Source organism: Megalobrama amblycephala, linkage group LG7 (genome assembly GCF_018812025.1).
Source record: "Megalobrama amblycephala isolate DHTTF-2021 linkage group LG7, ASM1881202v1, whole genome shotgun sequence".
In the NCBI taxonomy this organism is placed as follows: Eukaryota; Metazoa; Chordata; class Actinopteri; order Cypriniformes; family Xenocyprididae; genus Megalobrama; species Megalobrama amblycephala.
Genome location: NC_063050.1, coordinates 38,471,847 through 38,492,053, shown reverse-complemented (window position 1 = coordinate 38,492,053; position 20,207 = coordinate 38,471,847). Strand labels below are relative to the sequence as shown.

Here is a 20,207-nt window from a genome sequence, read left to right as displayed (position 1 = left end):
TAAAAGTAGGTGGCAGCACAGTATTTCTATTCTCATAGAAAATATATACAAATATATATATATATGCACACATGCATGCATATATTTAATAAAAATATATTAAAATTATACATAAAATATTTATATTTATACATAATAAATTTTATATAAATATACATGTATACATGTAAATATTTCTTAAGTAAATACATGTATGTGGGCGTATTAATATATGCTACATACATAAATATACACAGTACACACACATATTATGTAAACAAACTTTTATTTTGGATGTGATTAATCATGATTAATCATTTGACAGCACTAATATATACAGTATACATATATGTGTGTGTGTGTGTGATAATATTAATTATTATCAGATTATATTATTTTTATAATAATTATTAATAAATACTTGGAATTAAATTTTCATTTTTACAACTATTCTTGTTATTCTCTGAAAATAAAATAAAAAAAAAATTAAATCAAAAAGTAAAATACATTTTACTTTCTGTAAAAGAATGTTTGTAGATTTTGGGGATGTGAACAACTGCAGGTGGCAGCACAGTATTTCTATTCTCATAGAAAATATATACAAATTTTCACAGAATTGGAACAGATGGGTGAAGAATAACTGCACACCTGGAGCTAAATGCTAATACTTTTACATAACACTCTTGCACGAATCCCAGCCAAAAGATATTCTACGGTACAAATTACCTAAAGTAATACAAGTTCATGGGTATGTGCTAGCACAGCACAACTGTGGTTTTGTCGACGCAAACACTTTTAGTCAAGAGCCTCATCTGCGCATATGGCTTCACATTGTGCACCCTAATAGTTGATAAACGGCATGCTCCTACTCCTGCCAGTATAATGATGATGACGCTAAATAAAAACAGCCCGGCCTGCTCTTGATGAAACGTTTTGTTCTGTAACATGATTATGGCAAGGCCTGCAAAAGAAACAAATGACTAACGTGCAAGTGCTTGAATGGGAAAATTAAAATACTCAGTGATTCCCTTCAAAATCAAAAGAATATGATTTAAAATGCAAGACTATCTTGGTTCTGTTTGCACATGCATTATTCTGGATGGCTTACAGCACCCAATAATTGAATGAAAACACTCACTAATGCATGCTGTAACCCAATAACAGGTGTGTGTGGTGGGACCAGGTGACCAAAGTCTGATGAGTCAGCTGAATTAGAAGACTTTACCGCACAGCTGCTGAGATCAAGGTTATATTCAGGACTTCAGAAAGGTGACCAGGATCAAATTACAGTTGAGTACGTGTGTGTGTGTGAAGAGGGAGTGTTCATGCAGGTGTGTGCACATACCTTCTGTGACATAGTCTCGGAGGAAGCTGTGATTGATTTTGGGGCTCTCACCGTCCTCACCCATCGGAAGCGGCTGAGTGCGTAAGCGCGCCCGTCCGGAGCAGAGCCGTCCAATCCGTGCTGTCCCACCCCCCCGGTGCTTTGCCCATGCTGCTGCGGCCTAGCAGAGTGGCCTGCCGCACGGCATCCTGGGATACGGTCCGCCTTTGTGAGGAGGAAGCTGAGCGGCAAACGATGAAGGTGCGAAGGATGCCACGTACAGACAGGGAAAAGGGAGGAAAAAACGTTCAGTCAGCTGGAGAAAAGCACCTTGTCATACGCACACATGCTTGAGCGAACGTCCTGACGCTCAGCCAACACTGCCTGGCAACAAGAAACGCAGAGGAAAAAAAAAAGAAAAAAAAAAAGAGGATGTAGGTGTGTGATCCGTAGATCCGTCGTGCTGCGGTAAGTCCTTTTCCAGGCGCTCCCTGTGTGCGGTGGTCCTCGAAGGAGAGAAGAGGATAGCGGAGGAGAGAGAGACAGGTTGTCTTTCACAGGAGGGATGAGTAGGAAGAGGATAGGCCTGGTCCTACCTCACAGCTTCACGGTGTGTCCTCTCCCTTCTGCTGCAGTGTGACGGAGTGCGCGTGTGTGTATGCGTGCTTGTGCGTGAAGGGAAAGGAAAGATGAAAAAGAGGGGGGAGGGAGAGAAATAGGGAGAGAGAGAGAGGATACCGCCAGCCTGTCTTTCTCGACTACCACTGCTGCTGAGCATCTGCACAGCATCACGATGTCACAGAAGCCTCCTCCCTGCTCGGCCAATCAGAGCTCAGCTATCCCCAGCTGCTCCTCCCACTGCAGGTGACAAGAGGAATGAGCTTGGAGAGGAGAGTAGATGAGGAAATCAGAGAGAAGCAAGGGAAGACAGGCAAGAGGATCTGGGATGCGGTGGAGTCAGAGATATTCACTGGAGTGAGAAGTGTGCCTCGACGAGACTGATGGGAAATGGGGCAAGATGACATCTGAAATGGAAAGGATGGAAGAGGAAATGTAGATAAAAGAAAGCAAATAATGGAAGGACAAATATACGCTTTGGAGGTAAGAGAAAATAGATGTACATGAATGTGAAAAGAGGTTTGAAGAAACATAAGGAAATAATATGAGGAGATGCTCTGAAAACTTGTTGAGTTGCGCCCCCTAGTGTTTGTACATAGTAATACACACAGTAGCATGTGAAGTTTTTTCCTAACAAAATTATAAATCAAATACAAATTAGTTTTAATTTGATTTTTGATACAGTTCATGCTTCCCCGAATGAAAAAATTAAATTGCATTTGATTTATCATTTGAGCAGCTGTTTTGAAACTTTGATTTATTATTTGATCTTTTTAAGCATTTTAATTTTCATTTTAATTTTGTTGTTAGGAAAAAACGTCCATAGTTAGGATTGAACAACTGTCAAAACTAAATAAGCAAGCAAACATTTGGGTAATAATTGTTAGGTTATTTACAGAAACATTTCTGGTAATCTGAACTACTTGTTTAATTTGGGCATTTCTGTAGAGAAACTGAGGTAAACAAAGCAATGCCAAATAAGCATTTTAGTTTAATGAGTAAAACAATTTTTGTACTACTGCATAACTTAAATACAACCATAATTCACTATTATTTTATTATTACTTTCATTTTTAAACGTAAGTTGCCAACAATATTATCAGAATCAGAAAAAGCTTAATTGCCAAGTATACTTAGGATACACATACAAAGAATTTGTCTTGGTGAGAAAAGCTTCCAGTGCACAGACAGAATGACAGTGACCATATACGGTGGTGACTTTGATAGGTTTTTATTAATGATAAGTTGAATGGGTTTATAATCGTTTAGACAGACTCAGTTGGTTTCATGGCAAATAGCAGCACAGTTAAAAGTATTTCTAATAATTTGGACCTTTTATTGAAAGTTACTTTTACTTGTTGAGACATGCCTTCATAATTAAGCACCTTTAAGAAGCTGTGATTGTGATGTTTGAGTAGAGGAAGGCGTCATGCGCGAAATGGGCGTTTGCAAAATGTGCTGTATGTTTGTAATTCTGCTAGGTGGCACTATTGTCACAGAAACTACACAGGCTGAAATTACTTCACATGGTACAGCAGGACACGGACAAAACGAGCTCAGCTGACAGACAAGATACAACAGGTTATTTGATATATAAAACAAAGTCTCTTTTAATTTTTGAAAGTTTTATTACGAAATTCAGATTAATGCAGCGTGACAGATGAGGCGCCTCAGTTAAAGCGAAGCGGTAGCGCGCCTGAATGAACATCAGGGTGTGTTGAAAGAACCAGCACAACTTCTGAAAATTTATCATGGCTCAAGTAGTTGCTCAGTCGGTGTAAACTGCTTGCTAACAATGTCAAAAAAGACATTTAGTGCCCATAAACTGTCTAATATACTCTAGTGAGGAGCATTTTGTAAAATATAGTCTTTAAAATTCGCGTTTGAAAGGGTTGACTGGATGTAATCTATGAAGTAGAACATGTAGTAATTGCCTAAAACCTGTTTGGAAACAGACTTTAAAAAAAAAAAAAAAAAAAAATCCTTTTGGTGCCGCTAATGGCGACGAAACAGTTTAACCCTGTTATAAAACTGTAACATTTACATTTAACACCTTTCAAAAGTTACTTAAATGATAAATGTACTCTGTTACCTCGTGTTATGGAGGCTGATGAATCGGATGCAAAACTCGTCCGTTGGTACTCAAGCCAGTCATGTCAAGGCAAGCCTCTGGTTTCTACTTATTTTTAATTTCTTGAGAGTACCAATAGAGGCCGCTAAATCAAATCAATTTTCAAAGAAATGTAACGGTATTAGAGCTGTTTCAATGCTGTCTGAAATACAATGCAATGAAATGAAATAAAATAAAGACATTAATATCATACTTGAAAGTATTATACTTTTGGCCTACATAATTATATTATATGTTATACTTTAGAAGTGTTGTACTTGGTGTACTTTTGTGGACTTTATAAATACTACACTTAATTTCACTTTAACATAAGGAGCTTTGGCATTTAGAACGAGTTTATAACTCATTTCACTCTACTACTTTTCAGCAGTGAAACTTTCGTAGGGGAAGAAGATTTCTAGAAAAATGAATGTGGTTAAAGATGTTCTGCTTTTGACTGAACCACAAACTTGGAAAGTCCTGATGATGACATTCTTATGACAAATTATTTTTGGTCGATGTCATAAACTGTCAAATATATCTGAAAAAAAAAAATTATAAAAATTATAAAAATAGATAAATTAAAAAAAAAAAAAAAAAAATTATATAACCCGAATTCCGGAAAAGTTTGGACGTTTTTTAAATTTGAATAAAATGAAAACTAAAAGACTTTTAAATTACATGAGCCAACATTTTATTCACAATAAAACATAGATGACATAAAATTGTAAAATTTCTCTGTTTAAACATTTGTTCTGCACAAAATGAGCTCATTTCAAATTTGATGCCTGCTACAGGTCTCAAAATAGTTGGGACAGGGACATGCTTACCATGGTGAAGCATCTCCTCTTCTTTTCAAAACAGTTTGAAGACATCTGGGCATCACAGTAGCCTAATGATTTTTTTGGAGTTTTGGTGTTAGAATTTGGTCCCATTCTTGCCTGATATAGGTTTCCAGCTGTTAAAGGTCCCGTTTTTCGTGTTTTTTTGAAGCTTTGATTGTGTTTATAGTGTGCAATATAATATGTGTTCATGTTTCGCGTGTAAAAAAAACACAGTATTTTTCACATAATTTACTTATCTGTATACCGCTGTTTCCACTGTCATAAAAACGGGCTGATGACTTCCTTGTTCTATGAAGTCCCTCCTTCAGAAATACGTAACGAGTTCTGATTGTGCCAGCGGTTCCTGTGTTGTGATTCGACAGCAGCTTAGCGCTCCTTTCCCAGAAAGGTCACGCCTCTTACCATAACGTGGAGATGCATGCGCTCAGTGTTATTGTAAACATGTCTTTAATTTTACCCTATCAATTTGAGCCGGAATCAGACCCGGTGATTGGACTGCGGGATGAAAATAACAGCGTTTCGACGACATGGCGACAAACACACTCTACAAACGCAACTCTTGTGTATTCCTGTGGGCGGAGGTTAGTCAAAAAAACTGTTTTAGTGACGTCATTAAAGAAGGAAGTAGAGGGATGTAGTCCAAACTGGCCGTTCGATGTAGGCGACTTCTGTTAAATAAAATATCTCGCTTGGCATTGAACTTTGAGCTTTAACATTTTACAGATTTTATTTATACTCTAACAACAACAACATTACACACTAACTAAAGTTTGAAACATGGGATCACGAAGAACGGGACCTTTAAAGAGTTTGTGTTCGTCTTTGACATATTTTTCATTTAATGATGTGCAAAATGTTCTCTGTAGGTGAAAGATCTGGATTTTGGCAGGCCAATGGCACCCGGACTCTTCTACGACGAAGCCATGCTGTTGTAATAGCTGCAGTATGTGGTTTTGCATTGTCCTGCTGAAATACACAAGGCCTTCCCTGAAATGGACGTCATCTGGAAACCTTTATATACCTTTCAGCATTCGTAGTGCCTTCCAAAACATGCAAGCTGCTCACACCGTATGCACTTATGCACCCCCATACCATCAGAGATGCTGGCTTTTGAACTGAACGCTCATGACACGCTGGAAGGTCTCCCTCCTCTTAAGCCCGGAGGACACTGCGTCTGTCATTTCCAACTAGAATGTCAAATTTGGACTCATCTGACCATAGACCACTTTTCCACTTTGAAACAGTCCAATTTAAATGAGCCTTGGCCCACGGGACATGACAGCGCTTCTGGACCATGTTCACATATGGCTTCCTTTTTGCATGATAGAGCTTTAGTTGGCATCTGCAGATGACACGGCGGATCGTGTTTGCCAACAGTGGTTTCTGGAAGTATTCCTGGGCTCATTTTGACACAATCATGCCGATGAGTGATACAGTGTCGTCTGAGGGCCCGCATCCAATAAAGGTCTTCGGCCTTGTCTCTTACACACAGCGATTTTTCCAGTTTCTCTGAATCTTTTGATGATGTTATGCACTGTAGATGATAAGATTCACAAAGCCTTTGCAATTAGACATTGAGGAACATTGTTTTTAAAGTATTCCACAATCTTTTTACGCACTCTTTCACAGCTCTGCTGCTTTACTTCTGAGAGACTCTGCCTCTGTAAGACATCCCTTTTATAGCTAATCATGTTACAGACCTGATATCAATTAACTTAATTAGTTGCTAGATGTTCTCTCAGCTGAATCTTTTCAAAATTTCTTGCTTTTTCAGCCATTTGTTGGCATCAAATTTGAAATGAGCTCATTTAGTTGATAAAAGTGTAAAAATTCTGTTTAAACATTTGTTATGTTATCAATGTTCTATTGTGAATAAAATATTGGCTCATGTGATTTCAAAGTCCTTTAGTTTTCATTTTATTCAAATTTAAAAAACGTCCCAACTTTTCCAGAATTTGGGTTGTAATAAAAGGCTTAAAATGTTTTAGCATTTCTTTCTAAACAAATCTTTCATCATCATCACTCACTTTTGTTTTATAATGGTAATTTTATTTATTATTTTTATTTCTAAAGTTATTTTACAAAAATATCATAAAAACTCATTTAAATGTGTTTTTATTAATCTTTATTAATCAAACTCGGTCCACACTCATGTTCAGTATGCTCACTATGTCCTCATGCTTTGTTCCAGTCTTTAATCAGTTTGCTTATTTATCTGGATTTGGATCATGTGGGGTTTGTCTATTTATGTCCACTTGACATTTTCTAATAGCTCTCTTTGGCAGGTAGAGTGGGTTAAAGACAAGATTGCAAAGTCATTTATAGTTCTTAGGGATTTGTTTTATGTAACAGATTAGCCTCCACATCCACTGTGCAGAGTTGAGATGTTAGTGTAGCTGGTGACAGCAAAGCTTAATCCTCTGACCTGCCTTGCGACTGTGCATCTGTGCTTTTCATCTCTCTTTATCACTCCTTCAGGAAGGTGCAGCAACTTGCCTATCTGCATCTGCTCTTGGAGAGAAGAAAAAAGAGAGAAAGCATGCCCTGTCTGCACACAGAGTCCCTGCCCTCTTTGCCCGCTGAAGGCAGGTATGGAGTCACCTCAACCCGCAGGGGGTCTCAAGGGTCCAGGTCCAAATCTGGTAAAAAAGGGAAGAATGGAGAGAAGGGTGCACGTGTGGAGAGGAATGACAGCGAGAAAGAACAGAGTGTCATAACCAGTGCTGGATGGTTCTACTCACCGCTCTGGACCCCAGGTACCAAAACACAGAGACTGGGATTCAGGATGGGAAAGGAAAGCGAGAGAGTGAAGGCATGGCTGGATGATCATTCAGATTCTGCCAGGTCTTACTTTAACAGATCTCCAAGGTGAGTCATTTGGTGGTATCTGTTCTGAGAGAGTGTGAAATTATATGTGATGTGATGCATTTTTAATCATGTGTATTCATTCTCAAAATGAATTTAAAGTTTGAAAATGGCCTCAAACACCAACACAAAGTAACTATTTCAGCTTATCAGGGTTCCTTCCTTAAAAATGATTTTAAATTGAAAAATGAATACATTAACCAGTAAGGAAATGTATAATTTAAATCTATCATAAATTAACTCACAGACGTTGTTTGATGAAAAGACCACCATAGTTCAGTATGAATTTTAATTTGGTCTTGTGACAAACTATACTGGTCACCACCAGTGTTGGGGAAAGTATCTTTTAAAAGTAATGCATTACAATATTGCTTTACTCCCCTAAAAACGTAACTAATTGTGTTACTTAGTTTACTTTTTTATGGACCGTGATGCATTATGTTACTTCTGCATTACTTTTTCACACCTTGCTTGGTTGTTTTTTAATAAAAAAGTAATCTTTTGGCAAATGTAACGGCCCTTTCACATCAAAAGTGAAATAAATAAGCCTAAATCTGAAGGAAATGCAAATTCAGACCTGTACAGTAGAGAGCGCAGCTCGAACAAACCTTTCAGCTGTCCTGCCATTCTGGATTGCAGAAGAATAGTAAACAAAAAAATTAAACACATATGTAGGAAAACAAAGTAACTTGCGTTGGTTATTTGAAAAAGTAACTCACATATTTTGTTGTAAATTTAAAAGTAATGCATTACTTTACTAGTTACTTGAAAAAGTAATTTGATTACGTAACTCGCGTTACTTGTAATGCATTACCCCCAACACTGGTGACCACCCATAGTCTTTAGGGATGGCTTTAGATTATATATTTTAGCCATAGCTTTGCCCAAATTTCTAGCGGTGCCGTTTAATCTGCTCTGTCCCTTCTCTCTTTAGATATTGGTTGAACGGCTGTGTAGAAAGAGCCCAGGCAGTGCAAACCCTCATAACTGAGCCAAGGTCTAGGATGACTAGCAGACGCAGGGTGTCCCACCCTATGTGTGGGCCCTCTCGAGGGCTTGTGCATCCTGCCACAATGGAAAGACCACACTCCTGCTTTTCCCTCCATCAGATTGATAATCCTGAGAGTTTGGACCACTGCGAGGGGCTTTCCCCTCAATCACTGCAGTCTACACACTTTCCATTTTCACCTTGTGTGTCAAGGTCAAAGTGTTTGCCACATTCTCTGAGCTCCTCAAGTCCAGCAGGACAGTGTAGAAGAGGAGAGTCCTGTAACTTCATGATGCGCCTCGTTGATGGTCTGAGTAGACCTCTACAGATCAAAAACCTCTGTCTTCAGGTCCTACAACATCTCTGTGAGATCACTCAGGCTCAGCGCTGCTGTCTCTCAATGACAACGGTGGACAAAACAGGTGTGAAGTGTTTGGGTCCTGTCTTCCAATCAGATGAGGAGTCTGTCTACGGCTACACACAGGCAGAGTGTTACAAGTGCATTATGGAATATGTGGTCAGCACTGGCAGGCCTCTTAACATCAGGGATGCCTGTGAGGTAATAAATGAGGGGTATTCCATGTATAATCTGGACTTTACACATCCCCTCACAGTCAGTTCAGGTCACTGGAGAACTCTGGGCCAGGATTCCCCCGTAACAGTAACACTTAAGATTACTCGGGCACTTTAGGACTGAACCGAACTAATTCTTTGTCAGACTGAGTGTTAATCCAAGGTGCTTTAGGTTGTCATATTCAGAGCTTGCCTAGGCTTTTAACAGTTTAAAGACTTTAAATCTGGGGTTAGGGTTAAAATTAAAATAAAATGGTAAGGTTGCCAAAACACAGGTGGTGGGTCATTGACCATTGAAAGGTTATGAAAATGGAAACCAGTGTTAGTTGAACATGTTTGAAAACATGAAGATGAGGATGAATTTCTTGTTAGATAAAGAGGCTGAATATCTTATACATTTTTTTAAAGTGTCATGTGATTTAGATTTCATTATGTTATTTTTTTTAGATATGCATTGATATTAATAAACAGCCAATATTGATGAAGCAGACTGATGAAGCGATAACCAATAAATCGCCAGTAAATTTCTATCCTATTTTGTAAATAAATTAAAATAAAACACTAAAATGTAAAATAAATCATTTTAAATTCTATAAGTTATTTTAGGCAGCACAACAAAATACTGTACAGTAGAAAATAAGACATGAGCAGACAAACCGATAACCAATAAATGGCTAATATTAAATTTCTATACTTTTTCTGTCTAAATAAATTCTAATTAAAACTCTAAAAACTAAAATAAAATAAACAATTGAATTTAGGACTCACAACCTATTACAGAACAATATGAAAAATGGTTATTTATTTTGAGGTTACATTAGATTACATTTAACGGTGTTATTAAATGATAAGTGTTTTAAAGATTAAATTTAAGAGCATTAGGTAATCTCAATGTAAAATTAGGGGAAATGAGCATGCACAATTAAATATTTAATGATGACAGATACGGATAAATTAAAAAAAGAATAACTTAGATATACTTATTTGATACCAATATATAAAGCATCTTTAGATTTATCGGAATTGAGTATGCGTGGGAAAAAATGTGAGATTGACTGTACTTTTGAGTCTTTATACGCTTTGGGGCATATGAGTGGGACGGAAAATCCTTCCCTGCTCTAAGCTTTAAACCCTGTTTTGGCACTATGATAGCTGGCAGAATGTGAGCAGAGAAGAGAGAGAGACAGAATGAATAGCAGAGAAATTTAACCTGTACCTCTCTCAGAAACATGCCACTCAACTCTCAACTTTCCCCCACTTTAAGTGGTTGATCCCGTTACGCCTCTGAAATTTCTCACGTTTGACTGTACAGACAGTCATAAAACAACATACACTGTCATCACCTCAAATATAACAGTGTCAGGGACGTGCACAGACATTTTGGGGGCCACGGGCTCAAGTGGAAAAAAAGGGCACTTCTAATAATTATTTTTTAAAAACAATAATAAACAAAATGTTAAATATATTAATTTAGCTCTTACTTCCTGTTTTTGGCCAACCAGCATAATTAAAAATATAATATTAGTTATTTTATCTTTTTTATGACATAAATGCCACAGCCACTGTAATGTCTTGAACAAGAATATGTGGACATCAAAACATGCACACTCAGAGGGAGGGTTTAAACTTTTATTGATGTATTCTCCTGTGTAAGCGTAGATTTAAGAATGATAGCATTATGCAATGCTGTATTAAATGGTTGTAATAAATCGTGCATCCTTAGAAAACTGTCTAATAATGTGGTTCATGAATTCGCGTCCATGGAATGCTCCTCCTCCGGTATTCACAGCCCTACAGATATCTTTATCACATTAAAATAATTGAAATTATAATATGATAAATTGCATTAGTATCAAATCAGGCAGATGTGTTGCTGGTGGTCAAATTATTGACGTGGCGTTAAACGTATAATCTCACCCTTAAATAGCCAGGAATTTCATATATTTGTGAACATACATAGGCTACCTGAAAGAGATGCACAAGATTAATCTAGGGCTTTTTTCTTTTTTGCTTGATGTGTTGTACTGAATAACCTGAATAAGTTATTTGAACTATCCTTTTATAGGATCCAAGATTTCAGATTGAACCGTATGAGAGGGAAGAGGACAGACCAAAGAGTATTCTCAGTGTGCCCATCCTGAACCACAAAAAGGAGGTTGGACAGTTATATTATATATATATATATATATATATATATATATATATATATATATTTATATATATATTGTCGTTATGCTATATGTCCAGCATTGCATTAGTACCACTAACAAGATTGGTTGTATATTTTTATATATTATATTATTTATGTCTGTAATTTGAATCTGTAATCTATACCAGTCAATTTTTGTAGTTATGAAGATTATTATTATTATTAATCTGTCTATGGACTGATTTTGTCAGGTTATAGGTGTCATCATGGCTGTGAACAAAAGCAGGCCGGGCAGCTGTTTCTCTGAGCAAGATGAGAAAGCAAGTATTGATCAATATTAAACATAGCAAACATTTTGCTTTTCAAAAATCTGAAATTCAGTAATGCAGAGTACATTTTTGTTAATCACATATGAAAATTGAATATGAATTGTATGTGACGCAGGCCACATATCTCTAATAGATAATGAAAGCTAACTTTTGTCATGTTATTTGAATGAATGAGTCAAAGAATGAGACAGCGTTTTTGCCTCTAGGTGCTGTCGTCACACATGGTGTTGTTCGGACTGATCCTGGAAAACAGTCAGCTGTGTGAGAGTTCTGAACAAGAGAGCAAACGCAACCAGGTAAATCACACAGACTGTATTCATTTATTTAGGCACCTTTATCTAAAGTGACGTACAAATGAGGAATGCAACAATATAAGTGATTTCTCTGAAGGAGACATAACATGCTTATCACAAAGAACTAATTCAAAATAAGATATTTTGACAATATACAGTACAATTTGCACTTAAATTTTTACTTGTACTAACAGTAGAAAGTAAATAATACCATGGTACTATGATATATATATATCATAATGAATGATTAATCCTACATTGTACAGATATGTTACTTTAGGGATTCATCTTAAATTCACCGTTTTTATAATTTACTGTTGTTATAATTGTGGTGGATTTGATTTGCAGGTACTTTTGGAGTTGGCCCAGCTGGTGTCACATGACTACCCCTCTGTGGATGACATGCTCAGCAAAATGGCTGCCATCATCCTGCCAGTGACAAAAGCACAATACTGTACTGTTTTCATCTCAGATGACAACTCCACGGTAGTACAAACATCAATAAAAGTTTATGGATAATTAATTCATTGTTAAAACAAAAAAACTGTAAAGAGTTGTTTTTTTTCTAGCTTAAAGGGTTAGTTCACCCAAAAATGAAAATTCTGTCATTAATTACTCACTCTCATGTCGTTCCAAACCCGCGAGACCTTCGTTCATCTTTGGAACACAAATTAAGATCTTTTTGATGAAGTCTGAGAGCTTTCTGTCCCTCTGTTGGCTGTCTTCGTAACTGAAACTTTGACGCTTCAAAAAGGTCATAAAGAGGTCATACAAATTTTCCATATGAACTGAGTGGTTTAGTCCAAATTTTCTGAAGAGACACAATCGTCTTTATATGATGATTGAATTTAGACTTTTATTCACATAAACATTCATCAACTCATGCATCAGTTGTGGTAAACAGAAGCTCAAGCAATCGAGTCTCTTCAGAAAATTTGGACTAAACAACTCAGTTCATATGGATTAATTTTACGATCTCTTTATTAACTTTTTGAAGCATCAAAGTTTCAGTTGCCTAACTATCTATGGAGGGACAGAAAGCTCTCAGATTTCATCAAAAAGATCTTTATTTGTGTTCCGAAGATGAACGTCTTATGAAAGTCTTACATGTTTGGAATGACATGAGGGTGAGTAATTAATGCCAGAATTTTCATTTTTGGGTAAACTAACCCTTTAAGTCATTCACTTTCATTTAATTTCTTGTAAAGGTTAAAAAACAAGCTCATGAAAAGCTTTTGAAACTGAACTACTAAAAACGGCTTGATAAGTTGATACTGATAGATCTGTTTTTTAGGGGCCTTTTTCAAGGATGGTCCATATTGAAGACACCAATGGCTCTGTCCAATGTTCCACAAGGTAAATAAATGTACATTTATAATTTGATCATGACACAAAATAATATTTACTTTGATTTGTTTAAGCACGTAATGTTGAAAGCCACATAATAACAGTGTTCAAAATTGTTCACTTTCAAATGAAAATTACCCCAAGCTTTACTCACCCTCAAGCCATCCTAGATGTATATGACTTTATTCTTTCTGATGAACACAATGGGAGAAATATTAATAAATATCTTGACGCATCCAAACTTTATAATGGCAGTGAACAGGGGTCATGAATATGAGCTGAAGAAAGTGATTCCATCCACATCCATCCATCATAAACGTACTTCACATGACTCTGAGGGGTTATAATAAAGTCCTTCTGAAGTGAAGCAATACATTTGTGTAAAAACATATACATATTTAACAAGTTATTAAGTAAAATATCTAGCTTCCACCAGACTGCCTTCCATATTCTACTTACGAAGAAAGTGTAAACTGGTTTTTCCATAAGTTGAATAGGGAAGGCATAGGACACAGAGTAAGCTTTTTGCGAGAGTTTTACACTTACTTCGTACATTGAATACGGAAGGCGGTCTGGCGGAAGCTAGATATTTTACTTCTTTATTTTACTTTTTTTTTTTTTACACAAATGCATTACTTCACTTCAGAAGGCCTTAATCAACCCCCCTGAGCCACATGGAGTAACTACACGTCTATGATGGATGGCTGCACTTTCTTCAGCTCATACTCGGGAACCTGTTTACTGAGATTATAAAGCTCGGATGCTTATTAATATTTCTCTGATTGTGTTGATCAGAAAGAAGAAAGTCATTTACACCTAGGATGGCTTGAGGGTGAGTAAAGCTTGGGGTAATTTTCATTTGAAAGTGAACTAATCCTTTAATACTTAAGTAAACAAAAAAGAAATAAAACATTCTGTATTCATATGTATGCAATAATGTTAGCATGTTTATGTCAGGTAAATGTAAAATGGCAGGTGTAACTGTAATCTTCAGGGATTGTGACACTAGTGACACCAGCTGCATGTATGCTGTTGATGTGCAAAACTCTATGGAGACGCTGAACTTTGCCAACAGGCCTGTAAGTTGATCTGATCAATTCACTGATTGTCACTCTGCTGTTTATATGTAATCTTACCAATAACACCTATTTATATCTGCTGGTATGAATACTTTTTCTAATGTAGTGATTGGGATCATTTTGAAACCAATGATATATTTTTATAGTCTTTCTTCCTTTTTTTTTACATATAGGGAAAAACATATCATGTGACCAAAAAGTACCTCTTATCTGGGATTTTCCCTATATGTTTCTGACATACGCTGTTATTGTGTGTTCTCCAAGGCCCAGATTTCCAAGGTCTCTCAGATTAGAAGTTTGATTGGCACACCTCTGAGAGGCAAACAGAGAGGTAACGTCATAGGTAAATGTTTCCCCAGTCTCGTATTGTTCCATAGAACCAAAACTCTCAGTTATCATGCTTTTCCAGAGTATTTATTGTTACAGAAGAGATGATGTTATATTATATTACATACAACAAGAGTATACAGTTCTAAATTTAACATGGATAACAATTTGGTTTTGGTTTGGTATTCCAAAACCAAATGTTCCAAAACATTTGGTTTTGGAAGAATTTGTTGACAAATTTTTTGAGTTCATACAGAAAAATCCCATACTTTGAAAATCAGCACAGTTTGTGATGTTGTTAAGATCATTTTTTATACTGTTTAAAGAGGTGACACATCTCCTCCAGGGTCAAAACTCTTCATTTGCTCCCTTTATAATGTCACTGATGCAATTAAAAAGATCTCATTTGTGATTTGCCTCAGTTCAGATACAGATATTACAGCCCATTCTGTTAATCTCCAAAGGAATTTAGAGAGTTGACAACAATACTGGTATGAAAATACTCTGTTTAGACAGTATACATATTGCTTTCTTCATATAGGTGTGTGCCAGCTAGTCAATAAAAGAAACATGGCCCGCTCTGAGACAGAAGTTTTTAGCCGAGCTGATGAGCTCCTCCTGGAGGACTTTGCGGTGTACTGTGCTCTAGGATTGCAGAAATTCAACACGCAGCAGAAGGCAGATAAAACCAGAGCCAGGCTGGCTGTTACTAAAGAGGTAGGAAATGCCATCATCACATTCCTTTTGAGTCACTGGAAATCACTTCATATTGTAAGAATAATGAGCAAGTGATTTGACTCAACAATTACACTAAACCAGGATTGATTTACATAAGAAAATCTAATATTTGATGATCATACATTGTTTTTCTTTTTCATTTCATGCTGTGTATGTACATGTGTGTGTGTTTGCACCTACAGGTCTTATCTTATCAAATCTCTGCTTCACAAGAAGAGATTAATGACTTAGAGGTAACGTTCAAAAACTCTCCTTTTAGTACTTCCTTTTATTTTTCTTGAAAAGTACCTCTAATCCTTCTACATCTGCACATGACTGGATTTAATCGGTCATTATTGTGCAACAGTGGTAAAGTCTGAAATTGTTGATGAGATCAAGGAACATGCAACTTTCTGTGGATAGGGTCTTTATTGTTGTGTGTGTTTGTGGTTTTGTCAGTTGCACCAGTCAACTCAGGACATTTTTTCAGTGTGTCATATGAAAGATTCAATCAATCATTTCCCCATTTGCCCTCGCTTTCCTTCTCTCCCAGGAGTCCGTCATCCCATCAGCAGATGCTCTCTGCCTACTGGATTTTGGCTTCAGTGATTTTAATATTTCCCAGGCTGCCATGACTCAGGCCGTTGTGCGCATGTTCCTGGATCTTAATTTGCCCCAGCATTTCAACATTGAGTACAAGGTTTCTGGTTTAATCCTGCTTGGCTCTTCTACTAAATCACAATAAAGCTTTGAGTAATACTTTTGTGTAAGCTATGGATTTAGAATTGGTATTTCTCTTTGTTTTTCAGACCTTGTGTCAGTGGGTTTTGAGCATACGGAAGTGCTACAGGAATAATGTGGTCTATCATAACTGGAGTCACGCATTATGCACTGCCCAGTGTATGTTTGCCATGCTGCAGACAAAGGACCTACAGGTCAGAATCATAGTCTGTCGATAAGCAACTTGTCCTAATCGTTTAAACTCAGCATTGCACATGTAATAAGTTAAAACGTTTATAATTAATCTATGTCCTCCCAAATCTCTGATATTGCCCTCACATTTGGTGTCATTCCAAGCTTACTTAATCTTTCATGTTCTTTCAAATCTGTCATTAATTACTCACCCTCATGTTATCCAGAGTAATTTTAGCAGTCTGGAGGTTCTTGCTCTCATGATTGCCTGTCTGAGCCATGATCTGGACCACAGAGGTGTGAATAACTCCTATATAGAGAGGTAAACTACACTGCTCCAACCCCACTCTGCTAAAGAACATCTCTGACTGTGATGGTATTATAAACATCTGTCTAAAGCTCATTAATGCTATGCAGCTACATAAGCCTGATAAGTATTTGGACACACATTTAAACACTGTGCAAATTGCCTCAATATTTTGTTCTGGTAAATAAATAGATGCATTCTTACAGTCTGTTGTACAGCTTTGTATTCTCTTTCTCTCTTTCCCCCATCTTTCTCTCTCTGTGTCTTAGGAGTAACCAGCCTCTGGCACAGCTGTATGGCCACTCATCCCTAGAGCACCATCATTATGACATGTGCCTTTTCATTCTCAACAACCCCGTAAGAGCACATTCCATCCATCCATCCATCCATCCATCCGTCCATTCATTCATAACACCATCCATCCATCCATCCATCCATCACATAAACTATCCATCCATCCATTCATTCATAACACCATCCATCCATCCATCCATCCATCCATCCATCCACCACTCATCACATAAACTATCCATCCATCCATCCATCCTCTCATAACATAAACTATCCATCCATCCATCCATCCATCCACTCATAACATAAACTATCCATCTGTCCATTCAACCACGCATCTATCATCTATTCATAACATAATTTATCCATCCATCCATCTATTCATAACATCATTATCCATCCATCCATCCATCCATCCATCCATCCATCCATCCATCCATCCATCCATAACATCATTTATCTATCTATCTTTCATACCTCCCACCCTTCTTCTCTCTCAGGGCAGTCAGATTCTCAGCTCACTCTCACTGAAGGAATACAGGGCCTGTGTGCAGATGATTGAGAAGAACATTCTGGCAACAGACCTTGCTATTTATATAGAGTAAGCTATAATCATTTTCCAATTCAAGCTGTAAAAACAGTTCAGTCAGGACCACTTAAGTCAAAAATTACAAGAAACAAACTTTTTAGGCAATTTTTTATTGGCATATTTTGCTAAAGTTACATTTTGGCTCTGTTCTAAATTCCCCATCCTTTTCATGAGCTCCATGAAAGCTAAGACCGGGAACAGCAGCAGCTTCTGGGGACAACCTCCCATTTTTAACTGGGAGAGAAGCACAAAATCCCCTTTTGAGAACAGAGCATGCATCAATGACAACAGAATGACACTGATTAAGTTAAACACAAGTTTGAGATATGGTATAGGTTGGAATTTGCGAATCAGCTGATAGCGGAGCTTGACTACGAGGCCTGCCTGAACTAATGCAGAATGCTTGATGTGTTCACACAAAATACGTTAAAACACAAGCTAAAATTAATGTCTGTTTGGGATTATTTATCCATAGGAAGAGAACTAAGTTCTTTAAACTTGCTCAGAATAACAGCTGTCTTTGGAAGGATGAAGGACATAGAGAACTGCTGAGGTAAAAAATATCCAAACATATATTTTGAAGAATATGCTCATTAATGCACAATATTCACACATTTATAACAAAAAAATAATAAATAAAAAAATACATATTTCACCTGATGCACATTCTCACATACAGCGTAACCCACCAAAAATCTACATATATTTCTTATACTTCTAACAACACGTACACATGTGAAATATTTTGTTTCCTTTTTTTTCTGCTGTCATTTTATCTGACTGCAGAACAGTGCAAGAACAGGAAACACTCACCACATTTTGTTTGCTTGTGACCACTTCCTGTCTCTGTATTAACTGATGTTCATGATCTAAATAGGTCAATGCTAATGACAGCAAGTGACATATGTGCAATAACCAAACCATGGCCAGTTCAGAAGCAGGTGAGCATCTCCCACACACACATTTGCATGCATGCAGATACACCACAACCACACATGCATGCAAGCACACACATTGAAACGCACACTTATACACGCACATACAAAAATTTCCTTTTCTTTCTCTTCGTCTACAGATTGCTGAACTTGTAGCAACAGAATTTTATGCACAAGGAGACAGAGAAAGGTGTGAATTCAACACTCAGCCAATTGTAAGTCTAGTGTTATGTGTTAACTTCCTCTAATTTTTTTACTTCACTTTTGTACAGGAAGATAAATTTAAGAGAAAGAGAGGCACAGTATTTTACAGTTTCCAAAATATTTCTCTTTTATACAAATAGTTCAAGTTATGTTGTGCAATTAAAAGATGAATCACACTTTGAATCTCTTTCTCACAGGATTTGATGGACCGTAAAAACTCCGCTCGTTTACCTCACATGCAGGTTGACTATATCGACGGGATTTGCTCTCCGCTCTATGAGGTGAGGGCCTGCCCGCACACATCCTGTTGCAAATGTGTGTCAGTGTGTGTGTGTTTAGTGAGTAAGAGGCATTTCTGCTGCAATGCTGTGTCTCTGACGTGCAAAATAAGTATTTCGTCTTTTACATTCTTTTCCAGGCCCTGGCCAGCATTTGTGAGTCCTGTTCTCCTCTGAAAGAAGGTTGCAGAAGGAACAGAAAACACTGGCAACAGCTGGTGGACTGCAGAAAGGAAGAAGAAAGGATAAAAATGAAAGGACAAAATGGAGAAAATGAAGAAGCAAGTTAAAGCAGAACTCTCTCGGGGGACCATTCATAGAGTGGACCAGCAAGAGAGGAAACAAAACTCAAAGTCGCATCTGATATTCAGATTATTACTATATACTATATACTATATATTTCTCATTTTCTAAGATATGATTATTAACACTCACCATCTGGTTTAGAGTCAACACTAAAACAATGAAAAGAGGGAAAAACCTAACTAGCTAGTAAAATAAAGTAAAAGAGATGGACTTGAAAGAGATTGATGCTGGTATAATATATCACAAGTTATGCCATTCTTGATTATCAAATACGCCACAGACTTTATATGGGAAATATTACAAATTACACAAGACTAGTTCTTGGCTGGCTTTGTCATACTAATGAATAGTTACTCAATCATTGGTTGCTCTTTGTTTTACAGTACAGTGTAAATATCTAAGAAAATACTGGGTAATATAAGGTAACTACAGGGGTTAACATTAGGTTTAAGGGTAGGTTATTACCCAGTTATTGTAATTACTGTAATAGTGCATGGGGAATAGGACTGTAAAATAAAGTGCTACCAAATGATTTTATGAATTTGGTAACACTTAATTTTAAGGTGGTGTAGGAACACGTTACTACTTGTACTTACTTGGATAAGTACAATGTAACTACGTCACCTTAAAATAGTGTAACCATGAATTTTCTTTAAAAATACATACGTGTTAAATATTTGTTGAGTTGTTTTAGACAAGAAGGCACAACTTTTCTGTTCGTTCCTCAAAAGGATTCATTTTAATTAAACTCGTGCTGGTTCAACTGAAAACATAAAAACATATTGTTGATGGAGTGATTTCTAATAATACAATTATTTTGAATATAAAACATGAAAAACAAA

General features: G+C 36.9%; 2 protein-coding genes across 8 annotated transcripts in view; one reads left to right on the top strand and one right to left on the bottom strand.

The window, feature by feature from the left end:
- Window positions 1–4,094, bottom strand: part of ppp2r2ca (protein phosphatase 2, regulatory subunit B, gamma a) — a 21,995-nt gene extending 17,901 nt beyond the window's left edge. Inside the window, exons 1-2 of one of the 3 annotated variants that reach the window (XM_048197365.1) lie at window positions 4,014–4,094; window positions 1,325–1,544 (exon numbers count right to left, since the gene is read on the bottom strand). In XM_048197365.1, coding sequence (XP_048053322.1) covers window positions 1,325–1,388 — 64 coding nt within the window. In that variant the 5' untranslated portion in view covers window positions 1,389–1,544; window positions 4,014–4,094. Of the gene's footprint in view, window positions 1–1,324; window positions 2,217–4,013 lie in introns of those variants that run through there. The other 2 variants (XM_048197364.1, XM_048197366.1) reach the window with 2 other exon arrangements.
- On the top strand, window positions 2,276–20,207 carry pde5aa (phosphodiesterase 5A, cGMP-specific, a). 5 transcript variants are annotated; one of them, XM_048197363.1, is made up of 22 exons: window positions 2,276–2,404; window positions 7,355–7,744; window positions 8,676–9,288; window positions 11,368–11,457; window positions 11,703–11,771; window positions 11,987–12,076; window positions 12,422–12,559; window positions 13,368–13,429; window positions 14,415–14,499; window positions 14,764–14,830; window positions 15,368–15,543; window positions 15,747–15,797; window positions 16,097–16,243; window positions 16,353–16,478; window positions 16,683–16,777; window positions 17,032–17,119; window positions 17,554–17,654; window positions 18,118–18,195; window positions 18,520–18,583; window positions 18,718–18,792; window positions 18,979–19,062; window positions 19,200–20,207. In XM_048197363.1, exons 2-22 carry the CDS (start codon window positions 7,416–7,418, stop codon window positions 19,347–19,349), a joined length of 2,778 nt encoding a protein of 925 aa, XP_048053320.1. In that variant the 5' UTR covers window positions 2,276–2,404; window positions 7,355–7,415; the 3' UTR covers window positions 19,350–20,207. The 5 variants fall into 5 exon arrangements, 4 of the variants coding, with proteins under 4 accessions (XP_048053320.1, XP_048053317.1, XP_048053318.1 ...); XM_048197360.1 differs by having other exon boundaries at window positions 14,764–14,842; XM_048197361.1 differs by lacking the exon at window positions 2,276–2,404 and adding an exon at window positions 2,742–3,502 and having other exon boundaries at window positions 14,764–14,842.

Excerpts from the sequence above, each read along its gene's own strand:
- pde5aa (XM_048197360.1), top strand. The coding sequence starts at position 7,416 with ATGCCCTGTCTGCACACAGAGTCCCTGCCCTCTTTGCCCGCTGAAGGC. Across the intron at positions 13,430-14,414 it reads TCTGTCCAATGTTCCACAAG|GGATTGTGACACTAGTGACA; the intron begins GTAAATAAATGT and ends TGTAATCTTCAG. Across the intron at positions 19,063-19,199 it reads TTTGCTCTCCGCTCTATGAG|GCCCTGGCCAGCATTTGTGA; the intron begins GTGAGGGCCTGC and ends ATTCTTTTCCAG.